Genomic DNA, 16,734 nt, shown 5'->3' on the forward strand with positions numbered 1-16,734 from the left:
TGCTGCAGGGAACAGACTCCTTTTACATGCAGCCACAGGTGGAGAAAAGACCAACAGCAGCCGGCTCTAAGTGTAGACATAGGATTGTAATGCTGTTAACTGGGCAAAGGCCACATTCAGTGTTTGTGTTATCAAGATGGAATAAAGCCTGTGGTTACCTGGCCTCCCTCTTGACTTCTCCCAACCTGGAACAGCCTGGACTTCTAAGGCTAGTTACTGGTTTATGAGCCAGGGTTAAAGCAGCTTAGCTATGTACCAGAGGTCCCCATTTATGGCTCGAGGCTGCAGATCTGGGAGGGTAACATCATATTTGAGAAAGTTACAGCTAAAAAGGAAGTTGGATGCTGCAAAAAGTAAAATCAGAATTAAATATATCTAAGATTTTAGTTTTAACATTGTTTTTTTTTTAAGAGCAGTGTGATATTTAGGAAATGCACTAGTTTTCTTTCTTGCAGCCTCTGGTTGTGAAATATGAAGATAGACCCAGCAAACAATGAGCTTATCCCAGCCTAAAACCATGAAACAGGGAAAGCTTGGCTCTTGCCAATGGTAAAAGAAAATCAATAAACATAGCAGCCTCCAAAGCTGATTAATTAACACATTATGTCTTGTGTGCTTCATCAGTACAAAAACTCAAGTGAAAATATATCGTGTTCTGGCTCTATGTGGTCTTATGTGTGGGATTAATCAAATGAGGTATGTGTTAATCAGTGAGCTCTGGAGACGCGGTGAGCACAGCCAGGCTTCCTGTTTTTGTGCTCCTTATATAGTGTAAGAAAGCAAATAAGCATATTGCCCCAAAACCTCTGCTTTACTTTAATTTCAGCATGATATTTTTTCTGTGAACAAACTATCACTCAATCTAAATTCCATTTGTTTGCTAAGTATCAGTTGAATTAATTGATGAGTTGTCTTATACCTGTTTCTTCAGTCAGTGCTTCTGGGAGGTTGAACAAAGATGCCTCATTGACAAAATGTTCATTCATTGTTCTCATAGCGGTGTCAGATCTAAATTTATTTTTATATTTTGTGCATTGCTCAGATTCAAGTAAAGAGCTAGTTGATGTGCTGTCGTCACAGCTTCCCACTCCATGCTCTCTCCTCCTCGAGCTGCTCAGTAAGATGTACACTCTCTGTCTCTTTGTCTTCTCCAGACAGTCTTCCATGATGAGTGCAAATTCAAGGAGAGTTTGCTCCCGAACAACTACAACGCCTATGAGTCTGTGGTTTACAGAGGATCCTACATAGCACTCAGCAAGCATGGCCGCGTGAAGAGGGGTAACAAGGCTACCACTGCTATGACTGTAACGCACTTCCTCCCCCGAATACGATGAAGCAAAAGCAGGCAATAATAAACTTCTTTGCACATGTGGATTATTTCACAGGTAACATAGATACTGCATACGTACGTACAAACACAAAAGACAAAGTGAACTGGAAAAGAAAGAAATACAACTATATCAGATAATATTTATTCAAACTTTATATGTATATTTGGGTAGATTACTTTGTGTTAGAAAAATCAAGGAAATGCCATTCTTTGCTGCTTTTATGATTTCCATCATTTTGTGATATGAAGGGGATGGAGAGGTGTCCCCTTAAGTTTTTATGGGTGCTTGCTGGAACAGACTGAGTCCTTGCCCTCTCAGTGGATGACAGCTCATCCTTTTGGAAATGAAATGGATACGTTATTACCTCAAAGCACCATATCCTGCATAGAAGAGGAAGAAGGAAACGAGAAATCTGTGCATGAAATTTCTACAGAGTTTAACTGTTTTTGTTGTCATCCATCAAAGACTTGGACATTTTCCCATCTATTATGTTTGATGGTGTCCGTTACTGTCAGGGTGACTAGAGCACTTGCAATTACAGTGGTTGTTTTTTTTTTTTTCTTGCTTTGTCATGAGGTGGCGGTGCCTTCAATTCCTACTTGCGGCCCCCTTACCCTTCCCCCTCCCAATTTCTTGCATGCAAGAAATGTGGTGATCAAGTCAGAAATAGGAAAGAAACACAAGTCATCACTCCCTCATAAACTGTTGGCCCAATTCCTACAGGGCCACAGGTTTCCCCACTTTATTTTCTTTCCATTATTAGATCAATTAAGGACTTGAGACTCTATGTTGCACAGGACCCAGTGGAGCCTCTTGTGAATATGGAAAGCTAGATTTAAACTCTGCACTCGACACTCCCCATCAAGTTCAAGGAAGCTTTGACAATCCTGGGTTGTACTTTCACCTATTTTGTAGCTTGATCATTAGGCCAGAGAGTGTGTGTGTGTGTGAGTACATGTGTGGGCTATGCATGTGTGCAGTTGCTCAGTTTGAGAGCTACTTCATTTTAAAGGTTTTTTGTCTTTCCTTGTGTGCTAGGGGGCACCTATGTAGCAGAATATTATAGACCTGATACTATGAAGCATAATGTCCCTCATTTCTGTCTGGTTTATGTTACGTACCCCCTGTTCAAATGAAGTTGCATCTAGTCTGTAGACTTGGCACTTTGTTTTTGATGACTTACACTATTTTAATGAATTTGTTTTTGACATTGTTGAGTTTGTAGCAATAGGAGCTTTTTAACTTTCACACTGGTTTGATGATATTTGGCACCTGTCATTGACTAGGCGGTTGATGGCCTGGTGCGTTCATTTAAAAGTGTAAAGAAATATTTAGGAAAGAGCTGGAATGATCCTGGGATTAGTGAACAAGACTTCAGGTAACTCAGTCTGTCTGATATTTAGATGGTTTGGATTGTGCTTATTGATGCCAGATTTTTTAAAACTATTTATTCAGATTGGTCACTAAGCCACAGCATGGCTTCTTGTGAAACAACAACAAAAGCTATGTTACAAAAAAGGAGTGAACCAAAGAGTTATGTTAGAATTGTTCATTCAGACTTTGAATACTTGAATTCAATAACTGCTCCAGCTTCTGTTTCAGATATTGTAGTTTTCCACTGTTGAAATGAAGAAAACAAAGAGCTGGTGAAGTTCAAGATAGCAGTAATGTACATGGGACACTTATGGGACTCTGCATGTGGCACTGGTTGTTTGTTTAACTTGTCTAGGATGTGGGTAATGCAGGATACAATGCCTAGCATCAGACTAGTGGGCCTGTCATCGGTCCGTGTCAGACCTGACAGTCAGCACAGGAGTCTGGGATTCTTGTCCCAGGCATCTGAGGCATTTTTATGCCAAGGTCAGAGATGAAGGCTTTTTGTCCTTTGTGTTACTGATATGGGCATGTTTGCTGGTCCAGCTCAGTGACTTATACCTTGTTGTTTTATGGAACTCTGCACCTGTTAGGTCATTTCTAGCTCTAGCTTGTGACTCATCTGCTACATTCAAAGCACAGAAATAATCTTCTGTTAACCAGCAAAATTAAAACTTGGCGACCATTTTAACCCCATACCGTCATTTCCTAACACCCGCCCAAATTCTGAAGGGATTTCCCGAATCCTCTAACAATGCAGAATAAAAGATAATCCGGTCCACTTCAGGAAAATTATCACTTTAATTAGTTTCACAGCTATGTCTAGTCTTCACATATAAAAAAAAGATGGCGACAGGAAATGTCGTCATCACTCTGGCTTTGTGTGAAAATGGCTTGACTTCATGTATTATTTAATCAATTTCAATAATAATTTCACTTAAATTTCAATAATACAAGAGTAATAATAATATAATAGGTTCCAATGATACATTCATGCTCAACTTTCAAAAAAGAAAAGTGAGAGAGATGACATTATTTTCTGTTGCCATCTTTACTGAACTGAAAAGAAACTGTATGACTTGAAAAACTGACTAAAATTATATTTTTCCTGGACTGGACAAGATTATTTTTGATTCCATATAATTAGAAGACTGTGAGGATTCAGAAACTACCTTCAGAATGTGGGCGAGTGTTATGAAATGATGGTATGTGGTTAAAATATTCAACAAGTCTCAGTTCTGTATGTTCAAGGAAGATTATCTGTGTGACTTGAGTGTATGTAATGCATGAGTCACAAGTTGGGGCTAGGTCAGTTCTTGATCAAGACAAGAAGAGTTGTCTGTTAATGTGCAATAAAGAGCAGAGCCCTTTTAATGCTGAAATGGAATGCAGCTGAAGTGGGCTTTTGATGATTTGGAGTTTCAGTGCATGACCTGCCATATTCTGTAAGTAGTAAATTAGCAGTCAGACCAGTGTGGTAAAATATGTTTTACCTCATGTCATTTGTAACATTACTGAGAGGTGGTTTGCCTGCCCTTTAAGCTCATCTTCCTGTCTAGTAGCAGAGATGAATGTGCAGTATCTGGTCAGAATGAGTGTATATGTATGTACTGTGTGTGTGTGTGTGTGTGTGTGACTGAGCACACTCCTGTCATGTTCTGTTTCTGCCAAAGCACAGTAGAGATAGTATCAGATTAATTAACTTTGAGTCAGGAATAACAGGGCATTGTCTGACTGTGCATGCTGATGTACTGTACTCTCCTCCCAGGAGACGATAAAGATGAGTGGGATGGAAAAAGTAACACAGAGGCTAGTGAAGGATGGCTGTCAAATAATTTAAAAAAACACTGACTGTGGTTAAAGGTGGTAGTTACTGTAGCAAAAAGGCCACATAAAAAGAATCAAATGCTTCCAGGAGAGGGACACTTGAGTTAACAGACTGTCTGGTCGACTGAATACTGTGATCTGAGAGAGCAACTCGACACTCCCAGGATGTCATATTTCATGTTTTTGAATATGGACATTATTGTCTGTTGTTTTGGGGGGATTTTTGCCTTGAGCATCTTATCGCTCATTTTTATTGATCAGCCTTTATGATCAGAATATGATCGGTGTAGCTTTTTCGGGGCTGATTTTGTGGCAGCAAAGAGCTGGTTGGACAGATATTTTGGCAAATTTGTCAAAATATACAAAATGTGCAACGTTTTTTATGTAGTGCAATTTGCTCAGCAGGGGTAGATGCTGTTCTCCCTTGCTATGCTTTCATCAACACAAGCTCACATGCAAGCTCAAAAGTACTTGCTTTTTGATGACAACATTGTGTCAATTACTGTAAGTTTATTTTTGATTTTATTATAGTATGTATTAGAGGACACTGTTAGCACAGCAAGCAGACTGGGAATAGTAAAGTGTAAAGTGCAATGGCTCCTCCAGCTGTAAAAGACACCTGATAAGTTTCTATTGAGGGACATGAAGTTGATATTGTTTACTCCAAAAGCCACTTAGCTTGGTGTCAGATTTTCAAAGCTTGAGAAGAACTGAGAGTCTAAGGGAAAAATTCCCCTGTTACAACTTTTGCATGATATTATTTTGAGGCAGAAAAGGTTGTATGATATAGCAGTAACTGAGAGAAAGTAATTAATGCTAAGAAAAATGTAGTCCTTTAGCATTAACCCTTATTTTCTTAATTCCTCATTATGCATATAGGTGTGTGTTACCCTTTTGATTACGGATCCAGTGTCTGGATTTTGCCATTGTGCTCATCATACCTGTTCAGCTGGTTTTCAAATGTGTTGGTTCACAGGGAAGCGGAGGTCTGTGGGAGGATCTGGGATCAGGCTTGTGTGCGTGTGTGCATGTGTGTGTGTGTCCCTGTGTGCCAGCAGCCTTTGTGTTTTTCTCTCAGTTTTCTATTCCTGCACTGGGGGAGAGTGCTTCCTCTGAGTCCCCCTCCTCTTTTTTAACATATACCTCACCTTCTGCCTTAGTTCCGATTATTGAAATGATTGTAAATTAGTTTGAAACAACAGACTTCTCCAATCATTTGTTTATGAAAATTATGATAATGAGTAAGTAAAATACTATATTACAAATGGTTTTCCTTTTATTTTTGTACGTATGTGCTGTGCACAGCAGTCAACTGTGTTCCTGAGATGGTAATAAAAGATGTTTTGTAAAAATTGTTGTGATAGAATGCTTTAAAGCTGAGAATTATTTCATGCGTGACACTGATTTGTTATTAGAACTGGAGAGGAAACTGTCACTGGCAGAGAAACCTCAAGCCAAAGTCATGTCTGATAATTTAACATGCGGTGCCCTCTTCTGGTAAAGATGTCAAAGTAAATGTAATTGAAAATAAGTTGAAGCAGACACCGAATTAGTGCCGAACACGATGCTGTTTGTTTTGGGTTCTATAGGTAAAACATTTCATGGACATGACTATGGAAGCTAACACCAATGACAGATGGAACAGTGGCAGCGTTCAGTTACAATTAAATCAATGTTATGAAGTGTTAAAGTACTGTAACATTTTAGTCAGCTAGTCAGATCAAAGGTGTCAAACTTGTCCACAGAAAAATGTATATTTCATCTTAGGTTTCCAACAGTAAATACACAATGCATTTACATTTACTTGGCTTTAAATTGAGCCCTTTCAAGGAAATTCCTGAAAATAAACAGCTGCGTTTTCAAATGAACCCAACTAATCTAACTCAAAACTTGGTATTAATACCGAGTTATGTGGAAATAGGACACCTGTAAAATAAAGTGGCAACCTTGAATCTTTTTCAGGGATTAAAGTTTATTATTATAATTTTTTTAATTGTCAAGGGCTCAGGGACATTTCTCATTTTTTTCAACAAGGAGAAAACATGAAAATTGCCACAACTGAGGTTATAAGGCTTCCTAATCAGAGATGCCAGTTATGCACTCCAAGAAAGGATGTGAGAGGCTGCTGACATGTGTACACTTGATAAGCACAACTGAACCAAATCTTCATTACACACCAGTGATTTATATCTAAGCCGTATAAGTCTCAACTCCAAGTCTGATTTAAGCAAATAAAGTCAAACAAAACTTATAGCAGTAGTTACTGCTACCCTTTTTCAAAGCCTTGAATAGAGAACTCAGAAACACAGGTGAGTCTAATTGAATCACTATCTCCATCATCCTTTCACACCCTCAGCTGTGTCTTCAGCCTCTCCTCTCATCCAGCCTCGGGTATTCCTTCGGTTTATCAGAAAAACAAATATTTTATTGGGCTGTATTTCCTGTCAGAGGAAACTGTGCTCCCTCATACTAATAATAAAGCTACCAGTAAAGGATTTGCATAAGGCAACCCTTAACCATAGCAACACAGGCAGCCTTTCAGTCATTTGGTAAATGAATTAGCCAGTTTATTGACCCTCTGTTTAAACAGCCCTGCTGGACTTTATCCTCCTCCAGTAGTTGTCTACACACACATCCTGAACATTTGTGCTGCGGGAGTAAAAAGAGCATGGTATCTGCACTGACCATGCAGCCACCTTTCTTCTCATTCCTCCTGACTGCTGTACATGTGTCTGTACTGGTGGACTGTAGACTGGGGCTGGAGGATCCAGAGCAGCGACCACAACATCTGCAGAGCTGCCTCTACACAGGAGCATATGCAGACACATCCAATGGTATGGGATGTTTCTTATCAGAGCCGAGTGAATCAATGAAAAGAGGGATTCAAAAATACATAATTTGCTTCATTACAAATTATTTTATTCATCTCATGGAAGAGAAGCCTATTAAATATTTAATGCAACTATATATAGATTTTTTTTCCCCAGCTTAGCTCAATTCATTCCTCAGAGGACAATAGCATGATTAACATTGTGTCTTATATTAGAGATAAAAGTAAACACATTTTGCATATGCGCATATTAAATAGATTTTTTCAGTATGACAGTTTTTCTAATATAACTGACAATGGCGTGTTTAAACCTGTTCTCTTACGGTTGTTTTGCCAGTAGAAGCAGACACAAGCAACTCTGTGTCAGTACTGGATGTGAGAAGAAAACAGTTGCTGTGCATGGGCCTAAAGGGAGAGCTAGACAACTCAGTGAGTTTTTTTGTTTTTTTTTAAGATGAACTGACTTTAATTCTTAATTTTCTTGTCAGGAAATGAAAGCAGGGCACACAATAATATTGAATACTTTATATTTGTCTTTTTTTTCTACTGAATAGAAGCAAAGGGACAAGGAAGGCTTTCTCCTCTGGCACATTTTGAACTCTACAAATGGAGGTCAGGCAGCTCACCAGGAGCTACCCGAACCCTCTTCACCTCTGCTCAAGACTATCCTGGGTGCCTTGGTAAGGAGACAGAGGAGAAGTGAGGAGGTGAACCCCTCTGATCCATTAAGATCACAGTCACATCCCTCATTTTCTGTCAGGGATCACAAGAACACATCTCACAGTCAGCTTGAACATGACCAGGCTGGCGCTGTGTCCAAAGAGACCATCACGTCCTGTGATGACCCCCTGAAGGTCTTACAGCCTAATGGGCCTGGCAGTCCTCTTAAGATTAATGTTGCAGAGCAAGACTAAGGGCTGCAAGCCGTTGTGTTGTTCTGAAAACCTCACTTCATGTTTGACTGCATCATGGAAGTAGGTAGCCTGTCATGTGTATTGCAGTATCAGTAAGAGAGCAAGAGATAGCAGTGAAAACCTTGTTATATCACAGCAGCTTGTACAGATCTTGTGTTTGAATAACAGATGAAGGATAGTTCTGGCAGCATTTGACATAATCATGAGGCAAGTCAGGTCCATGGTCCTGCTGTCCTTTAACCTTTTTCCTCAGTTAAACTGTAAACCTTGGGCCTGATATGTGGCAATGTTTGTTTTATCTACAAGTAATTAAGAACATGTTATCCATACATCAACTGAAAAACATAACAGAAATCAATGGTACATGGTGTTACTGAAAAGACAGGATCAAGTATCAGGTGCTGGACACCACTAAGTCACAGCAATGAAAAGGTATTTATTTATTGAAATGTGTTAAACGACGTCCATCCTAGCCTGGAGTTTTATTATTTATATGTTTCATGTCATGCTCTTTCTGATATAATAATAAAATAAATGTTATCCATTTGTATTTTTTTGAATGGTACCACCATTCAACAACTTACAACGTACAACATACTGTATAAACATTTCCAAAAAAAATAAAAAATCACATGGTTACTGTTCACAAAACCTCTTGGTTATGTAACTGGCAAATATAAGGCCTGGACAAATCATGTGCATCAGTTTAAGGTACTGCAAATGAACAAGCATGTTTACCAAAATGAAAGCATTATATTATGTTAAAAATCAAAGATAACATTATGCAAAGACAAGAAATGAGACAGAATAAGGAGTTTTATTAGAAGACATCTCTCATTGCTGAAGTCTGACAGTATTTTTATATTATAAAGTTACAAAATGTGACAACATCCACTTAGAAAATGTAAAATGATTTCCATATAATGTAGTCCCCTACTGTACATTCTCTTACCTATGGGCCTGAGGAAACAATGCTTATCTAAACACAGTGTACAATACAACACACAAGATCTTTGCATGCATTTGTCCTTGTGATCCAGTGTTAATTCACAATTGCAAGTCTGCTGTGTTCATATGAAAATTTATGAACTCCTGAAGCATAAATACGGAAAATCAGACTCACCAGAGTTGCCCACATTTATGACAATGAACAACCAGACAGTAATAAAGTGACCACAACATCATCCTGCAACACAAATCATCTAAGATTAAATGAAGGTGCTCAGTGGTGAGTGTTGGAGCTCTCTTTTGTTGCACTTCCCACTGTCTCACTGTCTTCTACACAGGCTTCAAAACCTCTGTCCCCTTCATCTGTCTCTCGCTCTGCTACTACTGTCTAATATGAGCCGCCCTGTGGACAAACACACAGCGGACCACTGACAATTTGAACAAGTCCTCCTCTTTTTTCAGGGTTAGTAAAAACCGACACAGACCTGTGTTAGGACTTAAAGAAAACACATGTGCTTTGTTAGAACCTTGAGGCAGAGAACAATGCAACTCCTCCACAAAGTAGCGTACAGCCACACACATGTAGGCCCCGTGGGTGACAACCAAAGCATGGACCGGGAGACCCTCAACTCCGTCATTTGCCCTTCCCTCCACAGGAGATGTTCCCGGTGGAGAAGATAAGGAGCTTTCATCCTTCCCTGCGTGATGCCAGTGTTCATCCCCAATTTGCTGAAGCATTTTCTCTATAAACCTTTTGACTCGCTCCTTTACCTGAACAGAGCAAAAGTCTGTTATAAACTGCTATCCGCTTCTCCTTTGCTTTCTTTCTACACTAATGGTACACCGTATCCCATGGAAACTGGGTCACCTGCAACTGTGAAGGGATAAAGTTAAAGGTCGGATCCAAAACAACACAACAAACACAACTCCAGTTTTATCCTGACACAAGAACCTGTACTCATTGAGGATAGCAGGGAGGGAGGCTTCTCGCTGCTCTGTGCTTATGTCAGACCTTTCTTTGTATATCGACATCATTATCATCACTGTGTGCGGGTTATGTACTGGGTTGGACCAGAGTTAACATCCAAGCCAAGACCTAATGGATGAAGTTTGAGTTTCTGCCACCTGGTGGTAGTGTGTGTACTGTGCATCAGGACACTTTGGGTGTATTCACAAAAGGAGGTAAATGTGCATAAAGACAATTTTGTTAACATATTTTCAATCAATCAGTGGCCAGTTTTCAGAAGACTAAACTAATCTTAGTCCATAGACTCACAACTGGAAAGTATATTCTTAAACTGAAGGTACAATTTTATACACACGAGGGATGTCTGTGAAGTTTTGAGATACAGTGGCAAGAAAACGTATGCAAAACTTTTGGAATTTCATGTTTTCTACATTAATTTGTCATAAAATGTGATCTGATCTTCATCTAAATGAAGAGTACTGACAAATATAATGTGCCTAATATAACAACACAAAAAAAATCTGATCTTTCATGTCTTTATTGAGAACAACCATAAAAACCTCCTAGTGTTAGTGGAAAAGGTATGTGAACCCTTATGTTAATGACCTCAAAACAGCTAATTGGAGTCAGGTGTTAGCATACCTGGAGTCTTGTTAAGAAAAAGAGTTTGGATGAGAGCTACTTTGACAGATAAAAACCCCTCAAACCTTTAGAGTTTGTTCCACACAAGAAGAATATCCTTATGTGAGCCATGCCTCACCAAAAAGAGCTTTCAGAAGATCTACGATCAATAAAGCTGGAAAGGGTTATAAAGTGAGTTCAAAGACTTTAAAAGTTCACTGGTTTACAGTTAGGCAAATGATCTACAAGTGGAGAGAGACACTTTGGGACAGTGGCTAAACTACCCAAAAAAGGGCGGCCCGCAGCTGCTGCTTACTAAAAAGAACATTGCTGCACGCCTGAAGTTTGTGAAAGAGCACATTGACACTCCACAGCGGTATTGGCAAATTGTTTTGTGGACTGATGAAACTAAGATTGAACTATTTGGAAAGAACACACAGCACTATATCTGGCGTAAAAAGGGCACTGCATATCATGATGAAAACATCCCAACCATAAAGTATGGTGGAGGAAATCATGATTCACATGATTTGGGCCTGCTTTGCTGCATCAGGGCCTGGTCAGCTTGCAATCATTGAGGGGAAGATGAATTCCCAAGTGTATCAAAAAATTCTTCAGGATAACGTGAGAAGGTTGGGTGATGCAACAGGACAATGACCCAAAAAACCGGAGCAAGTCCACAACAGAATGGCTTCAGAAAAACAAAATCCGCCTTCTAGAGTGGCCAAGTCAGAACCCAGACCTCAACCCAATAGAGATGCTATGGAATGACTTGAAGAGGAGCCATACACAGGAGACATCCAAGGAATATGACAGAGCTAAAGCAGGTCTGTAGGAAGAATGGGCTAAAATTCCTCCTGAACGATGTGCAGGTCTGATCCACAGCTACAGGAAGTGCCTGGTTGACGTTATTGCTGTCAAGTGGGGTCCAACCAGTTATTAATTCCAGGGGTTCACTTACTTTTTCCACTACCATTTTGAATGTTGAATGAGTGTGTTCAATAAAAACATGAAAGATCAGAATTGTTTTGTGTTATTATTTTAGGCACATTATATTTGTCAGTACTCTTGCCGTCCCTGGTAGGCTAGTGGTTAAGGCGCAGCGCTCTCGCTGCTGCGGCCCGGGTTCAAATCAGGGTTGCGCCAGGAAGGGCATCCGGCGTAAAACACGTGCCAAATGTCAACATGCGAGTCGTCAGTGTGACGATTCGCTGTGGCGACCCCTAAACGGGAAAAGCCAAAAGTGACTTTCATATTTGTCAGTACTCTTGACTTAGATGAAGATCAGATCACATTTTATGACAAATTAATGCAGAAAAGCATAAAATTCCAAAAGGTTCACATACGTTTTCTTGCCACTGTATCCACCTCTGACCCTTCTGCTTCCAGATGTTCAACATGGCCATACGCCACCAAGGGTTGGCACAGCATCTGTATTTTAATAATCGGGGAGAATGAACCTTTTTCAAATCTTTAGGGAAACAGGGGTCAAATCTATTTTTAGTTCATTTTGACAGACTGACAGTTGAAATTCAAGTATCTCAAAATAGCTACTTATCAAACACCACCAACTGCCAAACTTCTAAAGATGTTTTTCATCTGTAATTAATTCAGTTCTGCTGCTGTTGTACTTTATGTGCAGCAGCAAAAGGGACCTCATTTAATACCATCACACAAAATCATCTGATGCGATATGAAGCAGCTGCTGATTTAATACAGTGACTGCTAAATGTAGATGCTACCAGGTATAGTTTTATGGCCACTAGACAATACAGATGAACAGAAATAGGTTGTGGCTCTCCGTTTAAGGATAAATGAAGAGAACAATGGTTATTATAGTTTTATTACACAATTATCTTAGTTTGATTTGACTTTCAATCTTCATGCACGATGATGATGCAAAGATGTAGTATTTCAGATTCAGTCAGTTGTAGCTTTTAGTGTGGGACTATTAATGTTAGCGTATTAAAAGATGTGTAAGTATGCAAGTTAGTAAATTAATAAATGTACTAAAACTAGAATTTTCAATACAGTACTGTGAAAAACATGATCCAATCAATTTTAGTTAACAGTGGGCTTCCAAACGCATACAGTACGAGAAACGCCAAGGTGTGGGATAGATGTTAAAATAAGAAACAGTTAGTGTACTCCACGCTTTGTGAGCCACCACCGCAGCCTCACCTGCTCCTGCGTCTCCCCCCCTGGAGGTGTGAAGCCTGGAAAGGACTGACCAGCTGCCTTGGCCATCTCTTTCACATCCTGCAGTCGTCCCCCCTCTGCTATCCCAAAGTTCTGAAAAACACTACATCATTTACTAGGCAGCTCAAGTTATTTTAATCAGTAAATATGGTTTAAGTAAACGTTTATACTTTAGCTATAAAGTTAAAACATCACACAGAGAAGTATCACTCACTATCTCTTTCAGTAAAGGGTCACAGGCCATTTGTAGATCAGAACAGCTGCTGTTGTGTTTCATTATTGTTTCAGCAGTCTGGAAGGAAAGCAACACAGCTGAGACATACTGTCACTATCTGTCTATAAAGGGGAGGTTTGATAAAATGTCTAAGGTGTGAGTTCTCTGATTTAAAAGGAAGGGTATGAAAAAGTGACATATAGCCTTGCTCACAGGAACAATGTCCCAACATGAGATGATGTGTAAAAAGAGAAGTATTTTAGTGTACACACTACCAGTCAAAGGTTTGGACACACTTTCCTGTCCAAACCTTTGACTGGTAGTGTGTAATTACGTAACAGTCTAGTGTAGGTCCATGCTGGTACCTGCTGGGCCCGGAGCATGTCACTGACAAAGACATGGCTGAGCTTCACATCCTTCAGGTACCGGCCTGCAGCCTCAGCCTGCTGCAGCCCCATCTCAGACAAGGGTAAATCTATAGCCTGGCCTGGAGGATGGAAAACAGGAGAATGACAGTGAGACACAGAGCAAGCATGAGACAAAGAACTGATCTTACTTCTTAGTAAACTTACCTTGCAGCAGGCCTTCTTTGTTGTACTGCGTTTCCCCGCTGTAGAAATAAAAGTCTTATCAACATCAAAGTCCAGTATCAGCCCATTAGTTAAAGAAGCTCAGAGAGCCTGCTGTTCAAGTGTCATGGTTTCTTACAGGTCAAAGTAATGTTCTCTAAAACCCATACACATACAGACAATGGCAGAATACTCACATTTTTGGTTGATAATTAACTGATTTAACTATCAAAATTGTTGCAGATGCCTGTTAATTTTCTTTCAGCATCTCTTAGGCTGAACACAGTTGTACTTGTATAATTTCACAGATGTTCACCCTTTTGGAAGAAATGATTTATTTCATCTAAATGTTCTACTAATGGCCACAATCAGGAAACAGTGGATTGTGTCTAGAAAATGTGTATTATTGAAGCTAAATTTCTGAACGAAATAATCACGTTTTACAGCCGTACAGATTTACATGACCACATGCTGATGACGCACAGGCCTGCTGAGTAGTTTCCATTCATCCAGCCCACGGACAGGATCAGTCATTCGTTCATCGCTTCTGACCTCTGGTGGTCATTATGAGGCACTGCAGCGTCGACACCAGCACACACTGCACTACACTTGGAACTAGCAGAGTCCCGTGCTAGCTGCTTATAGAGGTCTCCGTGTTCACGGCTAGTAACCTCCCTGTGTGTGCTGGAGTTATTATAAAATGAGGCTGCATTATAAAAAACAGTCAGGCTGTCCACTGCTAAGTCTCTCTGTGCAGTAGTGTAACTGTGACACCTACTAGGGAACAGCATCTGACTAGCACGAATTTGTTTAACATGTTTGCTAACAGCTACCCAAACACACGGAGTTTGTCCAAACAACATCAGGTCCACAGACAGAGACCGTGTAACTTTAACGTTACTGTGTCGAAATGGGAGAGGCGAGCAGCAAAAGCATTAAATATAAACGACAACTGCACTTACTGTCGAACAAGAGTTAGACCAAATGTGAGCGCTTTCATGCTCTGAAGGTTAACGACGGAGTAAGGACGCATTAGTTGCCTCTAAAGAAAGCTGCCCCGGGGGACACCTACAGTACCCGAGTCTTCCTCCAGAGGGCGCCGACGACAACTGGTCAACATTGTTAGCACGACCACGGTACTTTCACAAGTGCTCGGAATGACATGTATACAGTGATATGTTTTTACATCGGTCATTAATCTGCCAGATACCAGATACTACAAATTAGCAGAATGAACTTCAGCCCGTCTTCTGTTTGGCTGAATGAAGTTATGAACACTCCACACACCTGTGATTAATTAAGAATACGACTAATTCACTGCTTTCTTTACATTCATTTAAAACACAAGAGTGTTTTAACCAGTACAAATGAATGAATGAATGCTAAAACATTTATTATTTAGGTCATACGATATGATATGTACTGGACTGCATTATATTCACAGGGGTCTCTATATTTTGGTCCTCCCAATTTACCTACTTGAGGGGTTCACAATATTAGAAACACACCTCATACAGTTCATACATTTCTCACTATTTCACCAAAACCGAAACATTATGAGCTACATAAAGATACAGATACCTGAATAAATGAGTGGTCTCTTCCAGGATGACAGCGCCCCGCCCACAGGACATGAGGGGTCACTGAAGGGCTTGATGAGTATAAAAATAAGGTGAATCATATGCTGGGGCCTTCATAGTCACTAGATCTCAACCCAGTTGAACACCTCTGGGAGATGTTGGAGCAACATGTTAGACAGCGTCTCCACTACCATCATTAAAACACCACATGATGAATGGTGGTGTTCAGTCCTGTAGATGAGATCAGAGAATTGTAGAGTCAATGCCAAAGAGCACTGAAGCTGTTCTGGTGGCACGTGGTGGCCCCCACTGAGATACTTTTTGTTGACTTGTGCTTTCACTTTTATAAATTAATTTAGTTTTCAATTTGTTCCCCATCACATTTCTGTTTCCCAGTAGTCGGTGGTGATTTAAAGAAGAGTGGTCAGAGGCCAAGAGTCATATTTTCTGATTAACTTTTGCTGAACATACTGTGTTTATTCAACCAACCGGAACTATCAATGCATTCAATTTTTCTGGTAAACATTTGCAGGAAGTGATTAGCATCCAATTTTCCTTGGATTCTGGTGAGAGGAACATATATTGCCCCATACTCTTCATCACTACTTATGTAACCTTCAAGTAGTACAACTGAATTTTGCTCTGCAGTATCAGTGCTGACTATACACAGCCACACACACACACACACACACACACACACACACACACAAACTAACCTATTGATCATGAAACAACTGAAAACAGCTGAAAAGGAACACAGGCATGGGAAGTAGTGAGCTGATGTGGTGTCACACCCTTTAAAGCAGACGTTTATTGAACAAAGGTTGTGCAACAGACATTTGAGGTACATGATATGTGTTCTAGTGAGTGGGTGGCTGGGGTAGGGGGCGGTGGCAACTCAAAGGGAAATCTGCACCACTGAAACTTCCAGATATCAGAATATTTATGGTGCACTTGACAGGTATAGCTCAACCCATTATTCTCTGGCAGTTACAGTGGTGCGCACACACATGATTCAGACCAAAACGCAACTTTCTCATGTACAGAATCCATATTGACTGACATTCAGAGTGATTGTGGTTGTATAAAGCAAGAGCTGTACTTTGGCCATCATGGGAATGAGTGCTGGTTTTCCCCTCTCTTTCCCCTCTCTCACACAACAAATCAGATGTAGCACCAACATGAACACAAATGAACATGCTTGAACTATCTATGGTACAGGCACCCCAAGAAAGTGTTGTGACGCTGTCATGCCCCCCCCCTCCACCAATATACAGTATGTTAAGTCCAAGTGGAAGCCTTGCATATTTCCTGTTTCCCATTGCACTGAGCAAGTTGTTTCCTGACTAAATCAGCAGGA

At 40.1% G+C, this 16,734-nt stretch overlaps 3 protein-coding genes across 4 annotated transcripts in view; 2 read left to right on the forward strand and 1 right to left on the reverse strand.

Moving 5' to 3' along the window:
* LOC109961842 (fibroblast growth factor 6) overlaps nucleotides 1-5,855 on the forward strand; it is a 16,426-nt gene extending 10,571 nt beyond the window's left edge. The window contains exon 3 of the mRNA XM_020603002.1: nucleotides 1,155-5,855. Coding sequence (XP_020458658.1) covers nucleotides 1,155-1,334 — 180 coding nt within the window. The 3' untranslated portion in view covers nucleotides 1,335-5,855. The remainder of the gene's footprint in view (nucleotides 1-1,154) is intronic.
* A 1,345-nt stretch (nucleotides 5,856-7,200) lies between these two features.
* LOC109961802 (uncharacterized) lies at nucleotides 7,201-8,770 on the forward strand. The gene is made up of 3 exons (XM_020602946.1): nucleotides 7,201-7,366; nucleotides 7,700-7,791; nucleotides 7,917-8,770. Exons 1-3 carry the CDS (start codon nucleotides 7,201-7,203, stop codon nucleotides 8,274-8,276), a joined length of 618 nt encoding a protein of 205 aa, XP_020458602.1. The 3' UTR covers nucleotides 8,277-8,770.
* A 301-nt stretch (nucleotides 8,771-9,071) lies between these two features.
* On the reverse strand, nucleotides 9,072-14,983 carry tigara (TP53 induced glycolysis regulatory phosphatase a). 2 transcript variants are annotated; one of them, XM_020602935.1, is made up of 7 exons: nucleotides 14,757-14,983; nucleotides 13,798-13,835; nucleotides 13,591-13,712; nucleotides 13,226-13,303; nucleotides 12,994-13,104; nucleotides 10,093-10,098; nucleotides 9,072-9,995 (listed from the first exon to the last, which is right to left on the reverse strand). In XM_020602935.1, exons 1-7 carry the CDS (start codon nucleotides 14,825-14,827, stop codon nucleotides 9,606-9,608), a joined length of 816 nt encoding a protein of 271 aa, XP_020458591.1. In that variant the 5' UTR covers nucleotides 14,828-14,983; the 3' UTR covers nucleotides 9,072-9,605. The 2 variants fall into 2 exon arrangements, with proteins under 2 accessions (XP_020458591.1, XP_020458592.1); XM_020602936.1 differs by lacking the exon at nucleotides 10,093-10,098 and having other exon boundaries at nucleotides 9,073-9,995; nucleotides 14,757-14,975.
* Nucleotides 14,984-16,734: the final 1,751 nt, after the last annotated feature.

This window comes from Monopterus albus, unplaced genomic scaffold (assembly GCF_001952655.1).
Source record: "Monopterus albus unplaced genomic scaffold, M_albus_1.0 scaffold59.1, whole genome shotgun sequence".
In the NCBI taxonomy this organism is placed as follows: Eukaryota; Metazoa; Chordata; class Actinopteri; order Synbranchiformes; family Synbranchidae; genus Monopterus; species Monopterus albus.

What these genes read in the sequence shown, in the direction of transcription:
- tigara (XM_020602935.1), bottom strand. Translation starts at nt 14,827, where the DNA reads ATGCGTCCTTACTCCGTCGTTAACCTTCAGAGCATGAAAGCGCTCACA. An exon ending in GGTCTAACTCTTGTTCGACA is followed by an intron (nt 13,836 to 14,756) that starts GTAAGTGCAGTT and finishes TTATTTCTACAG; the next exon opens with CGGGGAAACGCAGTACAACA. An exon ending in ACCCTTTACTGAAAGAGATA is followed by an intron (nt 13,105 to 13,225) that starts GTGAGTGATACT and finishes AGTGTTTTTCAG; the next exon opens with AACTTTGGGATAGCAGAGGG.
- LOC109961802 (XM_020602946.1), top strand. Translation starts at nt 7,201, where the DNA reads ATGGTATCTGCACTGACCATGCAGCCACCTTTCTTCTCATTCCTCCTG. An exon ending in ATATGCAGACACATCCAATG is followed by an intron (nt 7,367 to 7,699) that starts GTATGGGATGTT and finishes TTGTTTTGCCAG; the next exon opens with TAGAAGCAGACACAAGCAAC. An exon ending in AGGGAGAGCTAGACAACTCA is followed by an intron (nt 7,792 to 7,916) that starts GTGAGTTTTTTT and finishes TCTACTGAATAG; the next exon opens with AAGCAAAGGGACAAGGAAGG.